Consider the following 20392-nt stretch of genomic DNA (forward strand, 5'->3'; position numbering starts at 1 on the left):
AAGTTTGAAATATCCAATAAATGTCGTTCCACTTCATGATTGTGTCCCACTTGTTGTTGATTCTTCACAAAAAAATACAGTTTTATATCTTTATGTTTGAAGCCTGAAATGTGGCAAAAGGTCGCAAAGTTCAAGGGGGCCGAATACTTTCGCAAGGCACTGTATATACACTGTATCCGTCAATCTTAGAGCGGCATCTTAGCCGCTCTGTCACTGCTCACCCATCATTTTATTCTTATATATTCTCATCCCATTCCTTTACTAGATTGTGTGTATTAAGTTTTTGCTGTGGAATTTGTTAGATATTAGGTTGTGTTGGGGAATTTTTAGATAGATACTGCTGCACTGTCGGATCTAAAAGCAGAAGCATTTCGCAACAGTATCTGCTAACCATGTGTATGTGACCAATAAAACTTGATCTGATTACAGGCTAAATCCTTGACAGTGTCATTCTGGCAAAAAAAAGGCCCAATTTGTCAGATATCCTGCTGTTCACGCAACACACTATCAGTTTATTGTGAAATAGATAAAGGACTTATTCGAAATTTGTGACAGGCACACGAAAAAGTCCATGTTACCATGTCCAGTACACAATTTTCTTCATAGTGCATGTGTACATTACACAATTTTCTTACCAATTCCAATTAGTTGTTGCTAACATTAGAAATTTTGGCAATAGGCCTAGAGATTCAAAATATATTCAGCTGAAACATCTGGTTCATTCATTTCTAAAGTTGTATTCGGTTTCAAAGGATGCTGAAGATCTGAACACATTGAAGCCTGCTTACTTACGTACCTGCACCCCACGCTGGAATGTCATTCAGAAAAATTGTAGAGTTCAATAAGATCTTGCACTCACCATAAAAATACAATGTCAGAGATAAACAAAACATGCACGTAAGCTTATTATGGCTTTTCTGTGATCGCACTTTGAGCCACAGAAGTGGGTGGCAGGAGGTAGCCTTGAGGTTAGAACGGCCACTGGTTCAAATACCGTAACCGAAAAGGTGAAGATTTTTTTGTCACTGTGCCCTTGAGCAAGACACTTAACCCTAATTGCTCCAGGTGCACTGTACAATGGTGACCCCACTCCCTGCGGGTGTCTCAGGGGAAGTTGGGATATGCAAGAAACACCTTCATTACACACTTAGCACCCACAAAATGATCTCTCGGGAGGTACACACAGACAAGATGTGACCTTGCACAGCAGGGTAATCTCAGTCACATGCTACCTATGGTGGTCAAACACACCACAATCCGAGTCGGAGACCCCCCGGGTGCCCCAGCGCTCACACTCAACATAGTAATATTATTTAAAAACAGTAGGCTCAATTGAATAGCCTAATCCAGGGACCATAAACTAGATTCAACCGTGGGCCAATTGTTTCTTGAGCAGCTGGTCAGGGGGTTGGAACATAATTACAAATAGTTTGTGGACTGCAAATTGACAGCAAGACATAATATCTGACTAAAATCATCTTTTCAACCCTTGCTTACATTTGTATATGATCACAAATCTCTATTATACATGGGACAACTTTGGAAAATGTTTCTAAAATTAAAATCATGATTTGCTCGTGTTTTTACAGTCTTTCATGTCCAAAAAATAAAAAATACACACTATATATAATAAAATCCCCCCTGCGGGCCACCAGTTAGGGAACACTGGCCTAGTCCCTATGAAACAGATTGTGTGGCAAAATTAAGTTATTATGTTATCAATTTTGTTCAAAAATATGATTTACAGTGCATTCGGAAAGTATTCAGACCCCTTGACTTTTTCCACATTTTATGTTTCAGCCTTTTTCTACAATGGATTAAAATTGTTTTCCCCCTTAATCTACACCCCATAACGACGAAGCAAAAACAGGTTTTTAGAAATGTTTTCAAATGTATTAAAAATAAAAAACAGACACATCACATTTATATAAGCATTCAGACCCTTTACTCAGTACTTTGTTGAAGCACCTTCGGCAGCGAGTACAGCCTCAAGTCTTCTCGGGCATGACACTACAAGCTTGGCACACCTGTAGTTGGAGAGTTTCTCCCATTCTTCTTTGCAGATCCTCGCAAGCTCTGTCAGGTTGGATGGGGAGCATCGCTGCACAGCTATTTTCAGGTCTCTCAAGAGATGTTCAATTGGGTTCAAGACCGGGCTCTTGCTGGGCCATTCAGAGACTTGTCCCGAAGTCACTCCTTCATTGTCTTGGCTGTGTGCTTAGGGTTGTTGTCCTGTTGGAAGGTGAACCGTTGCCCCAGTCTGAGGTCCGGAGTGCTCTGAGCAGGTCGTCAATGATCTCTGTACTTTACTCCATTCATCTTTCCCTCAATCCTGACTAGTCTCCCAGTCCCTGCAGCTGAAAAACATCCACAGCATGATGCTGCTACCACCATTCTTCACCGTAGGGATGGTGTCAGGTTTCCTCCATATGTGACGCTTGGCATTCAGGCCAAAGAGTCAATCTTGGTTTCATCAGACCAGAGAATCTTGTTTCTCATGGTCTGAGAGTCCTTTAGGTGCCTTTTGGCAAACTCCAAACGGGCTGCCATGTGCCTTTTACTGAGGAGTGGCTTCCATCTGGCCACTCTATGATAAAGGCCTGATTGGTAGAGTGCTACAGAGATGGTTGTCCTTCTGGAAGTTTCTCAAATCTCCACAGAGGAATTCTGGAACTTGGTCAGAGTGACCATCGGATTTCTGGTCACCTCCCTTCTCCCCTTGCTCAGTTTGGCCGGGCGGCCAGCTCTAGGAAGAGTCTTGGGGATTCCAAACTTATTCCATTTAAGAATGATGGAGATCAGTGTTCTTGGTGACCTTCAATGCTGCACAATCCTGTCTCGGAGCTATGAAGACAATTCCGTCGACCTCGTGGCTTGGTTTTCGCTATGACATGCACTGTCAACTGTGGGACCTTGTATAGACTTAAGGTCGACCGATTATTGGAGTACCAAAAAAAAGCCTATACCAATTCAAAAATCGGCCGATTTTTATATATATACAGTGCTGTGAAAAAGTACTGATTTCTTATTTTTTGCACATTTGTCACACTTAAATGTTTCAGATCAAACAAATGTTAATATTACACAAAGATAACCCAAGTAAACACAAAATGCAGTTAAGTTATTTTTATTTGATTTATTAAGGGAAAAAAGCTATCCGAACATTCATGGCCTATGTGACAAAGTAATTGCCCCCCCTTGTTAAATCATGAATTTACTGTGGTTAATCAAATTTTTTGGAAAGCTGAGTTCAGTTTCACTAGCCACACCCAGGCCTGATTACTACCAGACCTGTTGAATCAAGAAACCACTTAAATAGAACTTGTCTGACAAAGTGAAGTAGGCCAAAAACAAATCTCAAAAAGCAAGACATCATGCCACGATCCAAAGAAATTCAGGAACAGATGAGAAACAAAGTAATTGACATTATCGGTCTGGAAAGGGTTCCAAAGCCATTTCTAAAGCTTTGGGACTCCAGCGAACCACGGTGAGAGCCATTATCCACAAATGGAGAACATTTGAAACAGTGGTGAACCTTCCCAGGAGTGGCCGGCCTACCAAAATTACCCAAGAGCGCAGGGACGACTCATCCAAGAGGCCAGAAAAGAATCCACAACAACATCTAAAGAACTGCAGGCCTCACTTAAGGTCAGTGTTCATGACTAAACCATAAGAAAGAGACTGTCCAAAAATGGCATCCATGGCAGAGTGTCAAGGCAAAAAAAATCACTGTTGACTAAAAATAACAAAGGCTCGTCTCACTTTTGGCAAAAAACATCTTGATGATCCCCAATAGTTTTGGGAAAATATTCTGTGGATTGACGAGAAAAAAGTTGAACTTTTTGGAAGGTGTGCATCCCGTTACATCTGGCGTAAAAGTAACACAGCATTTCAAAAAAGATCATCATACCAACAGTCAAATATGGTGATGGTAGTGTGATGGTCTGGGGCTGCTTTGCTGCTTCAGGACCTGGACAACTTGCTGTGATTGATGGAACCATGAATTCTGTTCTCTACCAAAAAAATCCCGAAGGAGAATGTCTGGCCATCAGTTTGTGACCTCAAGCTGAAGCGCACTTGGGTTCTGCAGCAGGACAATGATGCATAACACACCAGCAAGTCCACCTCTGAATGGCAAAAAAAAAAAAAAGTTTGAGAGGCCTAGTCAAAGTCTGGACTTGAATCTGATTGAGATGCTGTGGCGTGACCTTAAAGGTGGTTCATGCTCGAAAACCCTCCAATGTGGCTGAATTAAAACAATTCTGCAAAGAGTGGGCCAAAATTCCTCCACAGCGATGTGAAAGACTCATTGCCAGTTATCGCAAACGCTTGATTGCAGTTGTTGCTGCCGAGGCTGGCACAACCAGTTATTAGGTTTAGGGGGCAATTACTTTTTCACATAGGGCCATGAAGGTTCGGAGAGCTTTTTTCCCTTAATAAATAAAATCACTTAACCTAAGTAAACACAAAATACAGTTTCTTTGTGTAATATTTACATTTGTTTGATGATCTGAACATTTAGATGTGACAAATGTGCAAAAAAATAAGAAATCAGGAAGGGGGCAAATACATATATACAGAAATCAGTGCTGTGAAAATGTATGTATATATATATTTTTTGTAATAACGACATTTACAACAATACTGAATGAACAATTAACCCTTTTATTTTAACTTAATGTAATACATAAAATCTATTTAGTCTCAAATAAACATGTTCAATTTGGTTTAAATAATGCAAAAACAAAGTGTTGGAGAAGAAAGTAAAAGTGCTCTCGGGAGTTGATAGGCTTGAAGTCATAAACAGAGCTGTGCGTCAAGCATTGCTAAGAGCTGCTCGCAAATACAGTAAAGTGCTGTTTGAATGAATGCTTACGAGCCTGCTGCTGCCTACCACCACTCAGTCAGACTGCTCTATCAAATTATAGACTTAATTATAATAAACACACAGAAATACAAGCCATAGGTCATTAATATGGTAAAATCCGGAAACTATAATTTCGAAAACCAAACGTTTATTCTTTCAGTGAAATACGGAACCATACAGTATTTTGTCGAATGGGTGGCAAACCTAAGTTGAAATCTTGCGGTTACATTACACAACCTTCAATGTTATGTCATAATTCTGTAAAATTCTGGCAAATTAATTACGGTCTTTGTTAGGAAGAAACACAGTTCGCTACGAGCCAGGCGGCCCAAACTCCTTTTGACGCTGCACTCGTGTAACAGGTGGTGAGCCGGTTTCCTCGTGGATTGCAATGCAATGTAATCGGCCATAATCGGCATTTAAAAAGGCCGATTACCGATTATGAAAACTTGAAACTTGGCCCTAATTAAATCGGCCATGCCGATTAATCGGTCGACCTCTGGTATAGACAGGTGTGTGCCTTTCCAAATCATGTCCAATCAATTGAATTTACCACAGGTGGACTCCAAACAAGTTGTAGAAACATCTCAAGGATGATCAATGGAAACAGGATGCACCTGAGCTCAATTTCGAGTCTCATAGCAAAGGGTCCGAATCCTTCTTTTAAACATTTGCATAGATTTCTAAAAACCTGTTTTTGCTTTATCATTATGAGGTATTGTGTGTAGGTTGATGAGGACAAAATTCATTTAATCCACTTTAGAATAAGGCTGTCACCAAAAAAAATGTGGAAAAAGGGAAGGGGTCTGAATACTTTCCCAATGCACTGTAGATAACTCACAAAACACAACTTGGTACATGATCGCTGACATTCACGCTTCTCTGTAAAAAAAAAACAACAACCAGAGTGTGAATTATGAATGTAATGAAGGCTAGATAAATCACATAGGCTAGGCTGCATCCTGTCATTGTGTAGAACGCACCAGAGATTATAGGCTATGAACATTACTGCTGAGGACCCCAAAAATATTCCTTCCTCTTGTGGGCTCACAGACGCATGCACACATACAAACCTGCTCCTCCAAGCTCTGTTTCCAGGACAACCATACAGGGAGTAATAAAGCTGGTCCTTAAGATCAGATGCAATCCCTATATCGTGACTGATGGATAGATTAATAGTCCTACCTGCTTATAGTCAAGTAACTTAACTCTTCAATGGAGTTGAGCGCAGACTAGAGTTATTTTTAAAGAACCTCAAATTCCTTCAAGTCACTGTGTCGATACAAACAAATAAAATGTCTTAAACCCTTACCATGTAACCTCTGTTGTTGCATGCCTTTGTTTGATGAAATCCAGGGCTTGACATTAACTTTTTTTTAGCCAAGTAAGACAGATATTTTACTTTACTTGTCCAAAAGCCAAGTCAATTGGAGTCTGGGTAGCCACCCTTGGTGACTGGCCACCCTTGGTGACTGGCCACCCTTGGTGACTGGCCACCCTTGGTGACTGGCCACCCTTGGTGACTGGCCACCCTTGGTTTACACAGGCAGCCAAATTCCCCAAAAAAATTCCAATAATTGGTATTTTGTACAATCACATCAGATCTTTTCACATCTGATTGGTCAAAAGACCAATTAGTGAAATAAATATTAGAATTCAGCTGCCTGTGTAAACGCAGCCTTGGTGGCCAATAAAATACTCCAACATTACAATTACAACCAAATAAATACTTTATATGCTTTTATAAAATAATTCCCTCCTGGGCTGATAATAAAGGGGGCATCCAGTCATAAAAATATATATGCTGACTGCCTCTGCTCAGACTGAAGGTGTGTGATGTGCGGTGCGCAACAGACATGGTCCTACACTTTCTGTTCTTCTTGTGTAAATTTGATCTGAATGAACCGTGCCTCGAGTCGACCTCTATGTTGACAAAAATCAAGCATTTAGATGTTAATGTTAACTATCCTTCATTACATTTGTCAAACATGACTGGCGTTTAGCCTGTAGTTATGTAATTTAGTCGCTCAGCATTGGTTTGGACATAACTAGCCAACACTTTGACATGTAGGCTTTTTTGTTTTACATTAATAGATTTTAATATTATCCAATTCTGATCTGAATAATTGTTTAATGATGTGTGACTTTCTTTACTTGTCCATTCGGACGATTTAGATCTAGATTATTCCTGTCCGGCTATTTAATTAAAAAAATTATAATAATTATTTATTTTTGTACTTATCCCAGACAAGAGGACAAGTGTTAAGGTCAAACCCTGAAATCCATACTTTTTAATAAAGTGTTAATCAAATACAACCAGTGACTGATTCTAGATCTGATAGGTTGGAGGACGTCCTCTGGAAGTCGTCATAATTACTGTGTAAGTCTATGGAAGGGGGCGAGAACCACCATGGACCTCCTAGGTTTTGTATTGAAGTCAATTTACCCAGAGGATGGAAAATACCCGTCCTCCGGTTACACCACGGTGCTACCCTAAAGCAGGGGTTCCCAAACTTTCACTCAGGCCACCCTTCTAATATTGGGGAACACCCTGCTCATGCCACGTTAACTTCTATGGGCACAAGCACTGTTCGTGACAAACTGTTCTTGACAAACTGTTCTTAACAAACTGTTCTTAACAAACTGTTCTTAACCCTTTTGTTGGGTTTTGAGAGGATTTTGCAGGTTTAAAGCTTATTTCCTGCAAATCTCTACATTTTGCCATGGGATCAGTGGCAGTGCATCATTCAGGACAGTTTTATTTTGGCCTTAATACGTGTCACAAATCAGTTTGCAAACAATATAAAAAAAATGTTTCTTTGAGTCTTTGAGTTAATAAATCCGCATACAAACATGGTCTCTTTTCTGCTTTCTTGAGTAAGGCAAGAAAAGTGCAGGTGTTTCAGCCTAGCTCAGTGGTTTCTGTGGTGGTGGGGCAGCCAGTGGAAAATACAAAGCGTAGGGGTCGGTAATGTTCTCTAGTTGCACTGTGATTGGCTCAATGTTCTGTCACTCATGGGGACACTAAGTCACCGCAAAATCTATGGGTAGCGCTCGAAAATTCAAGCTGCCATAGACTTACATTAGAGGTGCCTATCCAAGAAGGCTCAAGGTCATGGCCACAGATAAAATGACATCAAATCAAGTTATATCTATCGTAGCTTTGATTGGACTGATCATGTCAACATCTTACTTTCAAAATCTTAGCTAGCAAACTAGACAAGCAGTCATCATCACGCATTAAGTCGGAAATCTGTCAAATCCTTTTCCATCCTTGTTATTTGAAGATAAAACGTATCGGTGCTCATCAGCCATAAACATTACACAAGATGGAAATTGCAAATTCAACATTAAGTGCTAAGGCACCACTGCAGCCCCGGGTTCGATCACAGGCTGTGTCACAGCCGGCTGTGACCGGGAGACCCATGAGGTAGGGCCACAATTGGCCCAGCGTGGTCCGGGTTAGGGGAGGGTTTGGCCGGCCGGGATGTCCTCGTCTCATCATGCTCTAGCGACTCCTTGTGGCGGGCCGGGCGCATGTAAGCGGACTTCGGTCGTCAGCGTTTCCTCCGACACGTTGGTGCGGCTTGGCTCCCGACCTTTACAGAGTCCATAGGGGAGTTGCAGCAATGAGACAAGATTGTAACTGTCAATTGGATATCATGAAAGTGGAACAGAAAAGTTTGAATACATTGGCCATGCTGTCAATCCAGCATGACTTCTGATGCATTCAAAACTGGAAACTGTGAAATCTCAGACTTCAGTGAGTTCAAGACAACTGGGAAAGCAGATAAAACTAGCTCTTACTGGGAAAATATGGAAATAATTTTTAGCGGTCATCTGCCAGGATTTCGGGCCTCTTTCTAGAGCTCACAAGAAGGACCGCCGCGCCGCCATCCTGTTCAAGTGAGCACGGCACAAGAAGATGTGTCCAAAAAAGTTTTGCATGCTGCTGCATAAATTATGTAATATGCCAAGGAGATATGTATACTGTAGCTAAGAAAGTATTAGTAGCCCATATGCCTCACCTTAATAATTTGGTCCCCTTCTACCTAATTATTTAGCCTACTGTTCTGACTTGTTGGTGCACATGTAGCCTATAGCTCTCTTTTAGAGAAATGTAGTCATCAAATATTGTAAGAGCTTTCATTGTCTGCTTATATGGCCCCTTTATTTATCCTACGGTTCTGACTTGATGTACAGGGAGAATACTAACCCCATGTTCTGAATGCTGTCGCTGTACATTTCAAAAGTGCTGAACAAATAGTTGACTACATCCGTCCTAGCTCGCTCATTAATGTCCTAATTAGGGATGCACAATATAATAAAAAATAAATAGGTGAAAATATCGGAATCGAACGATATTAGCTAAAAAAATGCCAACATCAGACCAAAGTCTAGATTAACGCCGATGTGCAAAACTGATGTCAAAGCTGATGTGCATACCTATATGGCGTAGGTACATGATGTAATGACGCCACATAAAATGTTGCGCTACACGTGCTACACAGCATTCCTAACCTAGCCCACAATGTCTGCTGTGTGGATCGAGCAGTCAACAAGTCAAACAGTCATTTGAAAAAGTAAGAACATTTCAGCAAGGCGAAATCCATTAACGGCAACATAATGGAATTCATTGCCCTTGATAATCAACCGTTCTCTGTCGTGGGTGATGCTGGCTTTCGCGACTGGTCGAGCACTGGTACACACTATTAAGTGCGATATTTTTCAGATGTTGCCCTACCGGAGTTACACAGTAACAGCGTCACTGCTATTAGCTTCAGGACATACTATGGAAAGCCGTTTGGGTCTTTGCGTGTCAAAAAAGATACGGCAAATAACACTGACTCGTTATTTTAGCTTTTAATTTGACACGTCAAATAACACAGTTCTATTATAGCATGTTGTGTGTTCTGAATTTGCACGTGCAAGCCAAGCCAATCAGTAGCAAACACCGGCCACGAATGATGTGTTTACAATACCGAGTTGGTAATAAAGCATTATTTGTTTGACCGCAACTTCTGGGGTAACTAACTAGCTTTAGCTTGGTACCTAGCTAGCACCAATACAACCAGCCTGAAAACAATGACCAGTAGAAACTGCAGTCATTTTCATTATTCTCAGCAATGATTTAGAAATCCTTGTGAGTAAGTATTAGCTAGGTGTTCGCCTATTGAAATTGAACTTCAGTTCATGAAAATAAATAGCTAGCCAGCTACTTAACCCTGTTGCCCAAAGCTAACGTTATAAGCAGCCAGCTAGCTTAATCTGGCTAGTGAGGCTCGACCAGACCGGGTTATGTGTTGTGACGCTAGCCACAATAAGGATTAGGCACAAGTGGAATTTGTGGTTTGCCTTCAAAATAAAAGTACCTCTGAAAATGATGCAGAAGGTTAAAATTGGTGGAATCATGCCATATTTAGACTACATAAAATGTTAAACAAGGTTAGAATGTGAAGCAACGAAATCAGTCTACTTGGTGACACTCACAGAACACAACTGAAGAGTTTACGCGAATATTATTTTTTTATTTAACCAGGTAGGCCAGTTGAGAACACGTTCTCATTTACAACTGCGACCTGGCCAAGATAAAGCAAAGCAGTGCGACAAAAAAAACAACAACAGTTGCACAAGGGATAAACAAAAGTACAGTCAATATCAATAGAAAATCTATATACAGTGTGTGCAAATGGAGTAAGGAGGTAAGGCAATAAATAGGCCATAGTAGCAAAGTAATTACAATTTAGCAAATTAACACTGGAGTGATAGATGTGCAAGTAGAAATACTGGTGTGCAAAAGAGCAAAAAAAGTAAATAACAATATGGGGATGAGGTAGGTAGTTGGATGGGTTTTTACAGATGGGCTGTGTACAGTTGCAGCGATCGGTGAGCTGCTCAGATAGCTGATGCTTAAAGTTAGTGATAGACTGCATCTAATTTGCTGAGTAGAGTGTTGGAGGCTATTTTATAAATTACATCACAGAAGTTGAGGATTGGTAGGATAATCAGTTTTACGAGGGTATGTTTGGCAGCGTGAGTGAAGGAGGCTTTGTTGCGAAATAGAAATCCGATTCAAGATTTGATATGCTTAATATACGAGTCAGGAAGGAAAATTTAGAGTCTAACCAGACACCTAGGTATTTGTGGTAGTCCACACATTCTAAGTCAGAACCGTTAGTTTTACTAGCGTTTAAGAGCAGTTGGAGGCCACGGAAGGAATGTTGTACGGCATTGAAGCGCATTTGGACGTTTGTTAACACAGTGTCCAAAGAAGGGCCAGATGTATACAGAACAGTGTCGTCTGCGTAGAGGTGGATCAAGGAATCACCCGCAGCAAAAGAAACATTGAGATAGAGAAAAGTGTCGGCCCAAGAATTGAACCCTGTGGCACCCCCATAGAGACTGCCAGATGTACGGACAACAGTCCCTCCGGTTTGACACACGGAACTCTATCAGAGAAGTAGGACGTGAACCAGGTGAGGCAGTCATTTGAGAAACCAAGGCTGTTGAGTCTGCCGATAAGAATACGGTGATTGACAGAGTCGAAAGCCTTGGCCAGGTCGATGAAGACAGCTGCACGGTACTGTCTTTTATCAATGGTGGTTATGATATCGTTTAGTACCTTGAGCGTGGCTGAGGTGCACCCATGACCAGCTTGGAAACCGGATTTCACAGCAGAGAAGGTACGGTGGGATTCAAAATGGTCAGTGATCTGTTTGTTAACTTGGCTTTCGAAGACTTTGGAAAGGCAGGGCAGTATGGATATAGGTCTGTAACAGTTTGGGTCTAGAGTATCACCCCCTTTGAAGAGGGGGATGACCGCGGCAGCTTTACAATCTTTAGGAATTTCAGAGGAGATGAAAGAGATTGAAAGTAATAGGGGTTGCAACAATGGTGGCGGATAATTTAAGAACGAGAGGGTCCAAATTGTTTAGCCCAGCTGATTTGTAAGGGTCCAGGTCTTGCAGCTCTTTCAGAACATCTGCTATCTGGATTTGGGTGAAGGAGAAGCTGGGGAAAGGCTTGGGCAAGTAGCTGCGTGGGGGGCGGAGCTGGTGGCCGGGGTTGGGGTAGCCAGGAGGAAAGCATGGCCAGCCGTAGAGAAGTGCTTATAGAAATGTTCAAATATCGTGGATTTATCAGTGGTGACAGTGTTTCCTAGCCTCAGTGCAGTGGGCAGCTGGGAGGAGGTGCTCTTATTCTCCATGGACTTTACAGTGTCCCAGAACTTTTTTGAATTAGAGCTACAGGATGCAAATTTCTGTTTGAAAAAGCTAGCCTTTCCTTTCCTAACTGACTGTGTGTATTGGTTCCTGACTTCCCTGAAAAGTTGCATATTGCGGGGACTATTCGATGCTAATGCAGTACGCCATAGGGTGTTTTTGTGCTGGTCGAGGGCAGTCAGGTCTGGAGTGAACCAAGGGCTATATCTGTTCTTAGTTCTACATTTTTTGAAAGGGGCATGCTTATTTAAGATGGTGAGGAAATTACTTTTAAAATAACAACCAGGCATCCTCTACTGACGGGATGAGGTTAATATCCTTCCAGGATACCCGGGCCAGGTCGATATAGAAAGGCCTGTTTGCAGAAGTGTTTTAGGGAGGGTTTGACAGTGATGAGGGGTGGTCGTTTGACCGCGGACCCATAATGAATGCAGGCAATGATCGCTGAGAACCTGATTGAAAACAGCAGAGGTGTATTTGGAGGGCATGTTGGTCAGGATAATATCTATCTATATTTCCCTCACTAACTTTAAACATCAGCTATCTGAGCAGCTAAACGATCGCTGCAGCTGTACATAGTCCATCTGTAAATAGCCCACCCAATCTACCTACCTCATCCCCATATTGTTTTTAGTTACTTTCTTTTGCACACCAGTATCTCTACTTGCACATTATGATCTGCTCATTTAACACTCCAGTGTTAATCTGCTAAATTGTAATTACTTCACTACTATGGCCTATTTATTGCCTACCTCCTCACGCCATTTGCACACACTGTATATAGACTTTTTCTTTCTATTGTGCTATTGACTGTACGCTTGTTTATTCCATGTGTAACTCTGTATTGTTGTTTGTGTCACAGTGCTTTGCTTTATCTTGGCCAGGTCGCAGTTGTAAATGAGAACTTGTTCTCAACTAGCTACCTGGTGAATTTTTTTTTTTTTACTATGTTTTACTGGTAATGGAGACATACGTAAATGACTAAATAACTTTTTGGTCAGTGTGGTGTGTGTGTAACCTTTATTTAACTAGGCAAGTCAGTAAATTACAAATTCTTATTTACAATGACTGCCTACCCTGGACCAATTGTGCGCAGCCCTATGGGACTACCAATCACGTTCGGATGTGATACAGCCTGGATTCGAACCAGGGACTGTAGTGACATCTCTGGCACAGATGCAGTGCCTTAGATTGCTGCGTTCATGTGTGTGTTAACTATTTAACTGAACTAGAATGCTTAATAGGCAGCTAAAATTTTAAATATCAGTTATTGGTATCGTTTTTTTGGGCAAGGAAAATATTGTATATCGGCCAAAAATGTCATATCGGTGCAGCACTAGTCTAATCCAAATTACGGATGGCCTCTTATGCGCTTGTCGTCCTTATGCCATAGTTTGTACATCTTAATTGTCAGTAGAAACCACATATGTTTAAGCAAGTCTGCCATATCAGCTATGTTTTTTTTAAAGGCAGTAAATGAGGCTGAATGAATTGTTTCGCTGCCAGACAAGGCTCCGCTGATTGCCAGGTGTAGCAGTGGTAAGGATTCACTCCACCGTGCTGAAAAGAAAGCTCTGCTGTTGGGAACGCATGTAGGCCTTAACAGTTTGTGGGCACCATTTGTTGCCGTTATAGTGCAATTAATATATTGTTTTGTGGCTTTGCTTGCATGCATCAATTTTATATATATACACATACACACATTCAGTTTGCCCCACCAAGATTTACATGCAAAAATCACCACTGCATGGGATGAACACTTTTTGTTATGCCATTTTAAAGCTAATGTCCTGCTATTCTACAAATGTTGCCATATCTTGTGTGTTCATGTGATATTTGAATGCCAAACATTACAACATAATCAATGGGCGAAAAAACCTAGCCAAATTGTTTTTGCTGACATGGGCTTGGAGATTTCTGACAAGTTACAAATAGCTCTAAGATCTGCAATGACTGACATGACAAGAGGAAAACTGCTGATGCACTACCCAATTAACGAAATTGCACCTTGTACATTCAACTATTACAACTTTCAGGAGTAAATTGAAAGCCGGACTGAGTTCCTTAAAAAGTTTCCCTTCCCAGTATGGGAACCACTCCCATTCCAGCAGGTAGCCTAGCGGTTAAGAGCGCTGATTCAAATCACGGAGCTGGCAAGGAGGAAAAATTCTGCCCCTGAGCAAGGCAGTTAACCCCCCTGCAGGTAGCCCCCCTGCACTTCTCTGATTCAGAGGTGTTAGGTTAAATGCGGAAGACACATTTCAGTTGAATGCATTCAGTTGTGCAACTGACTAGGTATCCCCTTTGCCCATAGAGGGTGCTGTTGAGGCCACTGTGTACCATTGCAAAACAGTGCGTTTTATTCAGTTGAGCCTCCACTGCTTCACACACTTGTTATAAGATAAAGGAAAGGGAGAGAAGTCATAGGTATTTTATTAGGATCCCCATTAGCTGTTGGGAAAGCTGCAGCTACTCTTCCTGGGGTCCACACAAAACATGACATTAACAGCTCAAGAACAAAAATACATCAATAAAACAAATGTCACAAGTAGCCAACATATCACTACATAGACAAACTATCTAGGTCAAATAGAGTCTAGGCTAATAAATAGAAAGCAAGGCGTCCTACTTTTCCACTGCGTATCTCTTATTAAATGATGAGGCCGTCTGATTAGGCGCATGCATCGCTATAGACATGATCCTTACCCGTTTGCTATTGGTCCATTCTTGGATGGTCTCCCTTTGTATACTACGCCAGGGTTTCCCAAACTTGGTCCTGGGGCACATTTTGGGTTTTGCCCTAGTACTACACAGCTGTTTCAAATAATCAACGCTTGATAAGTTGGTTATTTGAATCAGCTGTGTAATGCTATGCCAAAAACGTGTAGGGGGGGGAGCAAGACCGAGTTTGGGAAATCATGTGCCACACTAGCTAACGCGTCTTATACCTAATCGCGAGAATGATGCAAATACGGTTTAATAACCTAGTGAACAGTAAACAGCCGGTTCCCCGGGTAAAGACTCACCTGCCCTGGGGAAGGAGAACCGACAGGACTCGATTCCCGGGGTTAGAGTCCCCGTGTCGGTGAGGTTAGGGTTGGATAGGCTACAGCCAAAGCTAAACCCGAAAAGAACCTTAAAATGAAACCGAAAGGAGCTCTAGATGTGTGTAGGTCCAGTTCTTAGTAGAAAATACCTATTCTTGTAGTCTACCACGACAGTGGATGTCAGACAGCAATGTCTATAGCTACAGAAGGATTTTGTCTTACATATGTACGGGCTTGACTGGAGACACAATAGCGCATGCTCAGGCCCTTGAAGTCCTTCCTCTGTCTTCTCCTTCAGAACTGTGCTTCAACCAATCGGAGGCGTTCGTACCTGTGATGCAAGCCGGACTGTCATTCGTTGTGTTCATAGGGGACGCTGATTCTATAAACCTAGTCTACTCATTCTCCTCCTCCTTCCCTTCCTTTCTCTCCTCCCTTCTCTCTCGCTTTCTCGGTACTCTCCGTTTCGCTAAACTCATCATTGTTATGAAAAAAATGGCGTCTTCCTCTTTATCCCTTGGTCTGTGTATATTTGCGACGTTCTATAGTGCCATCTAGTGGTCTTCTAGGCATATCGCAGCAACATTACTTAATTTACCTATTCGCTGGGGACGTCCCAAGTATGCCAAATAGCAATATCACCATGCGTCAGGATGCATGCGCCACAATCATGAACATGCGGCCCAAATTGCAGTGATTGGGATTAGTTAACTACATGTTAACTAGGCCTAAAACTAGTAGGCCTAGTTTAATTACATTTAGCTGTAGCTTGGTGGTAGTTGAATAAAATAAAATCTTGGTAGTGTTTTGACTAGTTAATATATTTTTACCATGTAGTGGTGTCGCTAACTACTGGAACTACACAGTTTTTTTGCAAAAGAAAAGAAAATATTGGTGGGTGAAGTAGGCAAGAATTTCCTTTCTTTTTTAGCATGAGACCTGCCTAAGACGAGACTTGAAACACATTTTTGGTGTTTAATAGGATAAATTGCACATTATGTTAACATTGACTCCAGAGTGACCTGTCTTGCAATTTGTAGCCTATACATTTCAGATTGCAATTCATAACATATATATATATATATATTTTTTTTTTAAAACCTTTATTTAACTAGGCAAGTCAGTTAAAAACAAATCGTTATTTTCAATGACAGCCTAGGAACAGTGGTTTAACTGCCTGTTCAGGGGCAGAATGAGAGATTTGTACTTTGTCAGCTCAGGGATTTGAACTTGCAACCTTCCAGTTACTAGTTCAACACTCTAACCACTAGGCTACCCTGCCACCCCAAATAGCATATCATATCATGAAATGGATGATGGAATTCCACAAATTAATACATACCATACGAAATGTAACATAGTAACTGGAGTGTCGCAGATTTAAGTTTACTATGTTACGTCTAAACATGGTTCCAGGTTGGCCAAATAGGTCACCTAAAACAGGACCAAGAGGGGGGAGAAACACAATACTGCTTTAATGTAGGCCTACTAAAAAACTATGTCTCCAGATTGTATTATGGACATCAGAAGCACTGTAATACTGTGCAATCCTCCTACTGTTGAAATGTGGACTGGGGCAATAACCAGTTTCCTTCAGTTTTACTGCATGACTTTATCTGTGTGTGAGAGAGAAAGAGAAAGAACGCTCTAGGCCAGGCCATGCTGTCTGTGTATGCTTTAGTTCCATGGTCTGGTCTCTAGTCTGTTTCATTCATTCATGCCACACACACACGGACATACCTAATCTGTTCTAGGCTAGGTCACATGAGTTATGTTGTTATGGGAGAGACAGAGAAAACCTCTGTTACAACACTCTACTTCTGAGACAACATGTGATTTCCTAGAACAGGTCCACTGGGTACAGTGTAGGGCCTTGGGATAGGGGCTATAGTTAGGGCTTAAGTATGGGGGTATGAGGTTGGGCTGGGTATGGGGCTGTGTTTTCTGCAGTCTGAGCAGTCAACATGTTACAGGTACAAATGGTGGTATTACCATATCAGGATTATGGTATAGTTGTGGTATAGTTTTGCTGTCTCAGAATTGTCCCTGGTTTCAATGAGAAAATGTAATGACACTTTATGCCACAGGAACACTGTTCCCATATTCACTACTGTATATATATGTAGTACAACAACAACAACAAACACATACCTTATCATGGTTTAGGATAGGTAAGTATAGTGATGTCATCACTAGTGGCCAGTGCTCATACCTCAGATAATGACATCGTAGAGGTCCCAAATGGCACCCTATTCCCTTTATAGTGCTCTACATTTGACCAGGGCCATGGCACCCTATTCCCTTTATAGTGCACTGCTTTTGAAAGGAATTAGGGTGCCAGTTGGGTCATTAACAAAACAAAAACTCTGATGAGGGATTAAGAAGAGGGATCAAGCCCTAGCTGTATACTCTGTATTCCTCTGAGGATGGCTTTAGTTTACAACACATATACATCTTAGTATATCTGTCTCATTATTATTACACATATTATAAGGTGGCACTGACATACTGTACATCTAAAGCTTATTCTGACTCGCAGGTCCGTTGGTGACAGAGCAGAACCAGCGAACCTCCATGTGTCACTTAGAACTATGACCAGACGCAACCAGTAGGTATAGAACCCACCGACCGTAGGGGTACCTCTACACTCCAGAACTGACTTGGAATTAAACAAGATCAAGTGATCAAATGATCCAATAATTCTTATATTAAACGTGTTAGGCTGCAATTATATGAATTAGTGTTTTGTAAGTGGTAAGAAAACATCCACACAGATTTTGTCTGGCCTTAACTTTAACACCTGTAAGCCATAGTGGAGTACAGGTACTTGACACCTGGCTTTAGGATGCTATTATTATATATTACTGTCTATACATATCTACATACACACTGAGTTTGTTTTTAGTGGTCTACAGGGACTATCTACATTTACAATCAAAGCATTCTCTTCTGGTGCATATTGTACAATATGAACAATTCTTAGTGCAAGCAAATCACACATCACATCTGACAAACATGCTTCAGTTCTTTTCTTTTTAGTGTCCCTGTGGTGTTTGGTGCCGGTGCCCCTGCTCGGGATCAGTCCAGCTTTCTGTACGCTACATCAACTCTCTCAAATACTCTTCAGAGAAGTGTGTCAGTGTGTCCACAGATATCCTTTCCTGGCAAGCCTCTGCTGGGTGGGAAGGGTGTGTGTGTGCGTGTGTGTTTTGTACAGCATTTGTGAGTGTGGGGAGATTGTGTGTGTGTGTAGTATGTTTATGTGCAGACAGATAGTGTGTGTGTACCACATGTGTAAGTGCAGACAGATAGTGTGTGTGTGTACAGAATGTGTAAGTGCCAAGACACTGTGTGTTATAGCTACAGCATCCTTATCTGGAGGCCAGCAACATCGTGATGGGTTTTTCTCCTCTATTTCCACTCTCACACTCTCCATCATTTGATTGGTCATTTGTCTTTTGGGTCCAATGAGGAGGCAGAGTACTATAAGCTCATAGGATCAGCAGTGTTGAGCAGTTTGGTCCTTCTTTCTTTTTTCTGGGAGGCTGAGAATCTTTAAAGTAGCAGAGGTCCCACTAGCTCTCTTCTCTTTCTCTAGTGTTCTCTTTAGTCCAGAAGCAGTGGCAGGTTGAGACTAGTGCAGCAGTAAAGAAACTAGTTTCTACACATGTACATATCTGTGGATTAGCTAATCCTATACATACTGCACTAGATGTAGTGTGTGTGTGTGTGTGTGTGATTTGGGATTGGACAGAAATGGTGTATAGACAGAAGTACAGGATCGGATGTTGGGGGTATGGCGTAGAACGTTCTGCTGGGGTCTAGAGCACATTCTCAAAAAGCTGCATGGAGTTCATTATGTTCTCATCCTGAAACAGAAACATACAGGATAGAACATTGAGCGAAAGTCATGAGGCTGTTTTTTTTGTTCACTTGGATTATTAGTCTAAGTAAAACATTCAGCAAATCTCCCACTGACATCTACATAACACTTTACTTGGAGGGGTTATTCATAAGACATTCACAACACCTTTATGAAACCAATCATAACACCTTCATGAGTATTGCAGTAGGATTCATAACCTTCATAACACATTATTCAATATCATTCATAAGGAATTTTCTAAATTAAAGTTCCTTTTCATTACATAACTAAAAGTTATCAGTAACACTGAAATATTTCTCATTTATCCATTGTACAACACAAATGTGTATGTTTACAGCCACAGTACCCAACCCCCTAAGTGTTAACCTAAGAGCACATGTTTTGGGCTTATCTTGATAGAGAACACACTGTAGGCCTAACATGGCATTGGCTCCAGACCAGGAGCCATATAATACAACTTTATTGTCCATGTTACAGAGAACAACAGAAATGTGTCTTCTGCGCTTACAACACAACTCTCCCAGTTAGCACAAACACACGTAGGGCAGCACCCCTGGATGGAGCGCATGTTGCTCAAGGGCCCAACGAAAGGGACTTGTCAGGAACTGAACAGTTACCAGATCAGTTCCCCCCTTATTCCAGCTCCCGGTGTATGTGACAATAAAACATAAAACAATTCTCCAACTGGTAACCTTTCGGCTGCTGGGCTACCTACAGCCCCCCTGGGTGCATCCCTTGGATATCGTCACATATAATAGGGTGGCTAAGCTGAAATTTCCAGAGTGATTGTTCATTTTGTGATAAAAGCACATAATTTTGCAGAGAGAGATTTACGTGTCCTGAAAATATTTAGATATCGTGACATCACAGATATTGCCCCTGGGGGTCATGGCACTCATCTTACAAATTAAAGGTTTAATAAAATAAACATATCCAGGAAAGAGTAGCTTGGCATTACCAACAGGAGTAAACAGCACACGACTGACAGTGACGACTCCTGGGTCAAGTCATTGCTTCCAGTCAAACTCCTGGGTCAAGTCATTGCTTCCAGTCAAACTCCTGGGTCAAGTCATTGCTTCCAGTATGTGTGACCCAGGAGTTGTTCCTGTCAGCTGTGTGTTGTTAACTCCTGAATCAAGATTCACGCTAAGCTGATCCTTCCAGGATTGATAAAAAATAAGGGAGGGGATGTTCTAATCAGTGGTGTAGTAGAGGGTAAACCCACAAACACAGTTTACACACCTGTTTTATTTTTTACAAGCATTTACCCACCTATTGCAGAAGAATGCATTGAAAATAAAGGGAGTGTTAATTTATTCACAGGGAAAGGCGACCAGTGTTTAGCCATATATTTTCTTACCACTACTGA

The 20392-nt window shown here is 41.4% G+C and overlaps 2 protein-coding genes across 6 annotated transcripts in view; both read right to left on the reverse strand.

Moving 5' to 3' along the window:
• LOC110536206 (solute carrier family 23 member 2) overlaps positions 1 to 15625 on the reverse strand; it is a 64940-nt gene extending 49315 nt beyond the window's left edge. Inside the window, exon 1 of one of the 5 annotated variants that reach the window (XM_021621836.3) lies at positions 15117 to 15625. The gene's annotated coding sequence lies outside the window, so the exon portion shown is untranslated. The remainder of the gene's footprint in view (positions 1 to 15116) is intronic. The other 4 variants (XM_021621837.3, XM_090190930.1, XM_090190931.1 and 1 more) reach the window with 4 other exon arrangements.
• Positions 15626 to 16592: 967 nt separating this feature from the next.
• Positions 16593 to 20392, reverse strand: part of LOC110536207 (calsenilin) — a 44769-nt gene continuing 40969 nt past the window's right edge. The window contains exon 7 of the mRNA XM_090190935.1: positions 16593 to 19006. Within this exon, the coding sequence (XP_090047061.1) occupies positions 18959 to 19006 (48 nt within the window). The 3' untranslated portion in view covers positions 16593 to 18958. The remainder of the gene's footprint in view (positions 19007 to 20392) is intronic.

This window comes from Oncorhynchus mykiss, chromosome 11, assembly GCF_057628025.1.
Source record: "Oncorhynchus mykiss isolate SJ-2025 chromosome 11, ASM5762802v1, whole genome shotgun sequence".
In the NCBI taxonomy this organism is placed as follows: Eukaryota; Metazoa; Chordata; class Actinopteri; order Salmoniformes; family Salmonidae; genus Oncorhynchus; species Oncorhynchus mykiss.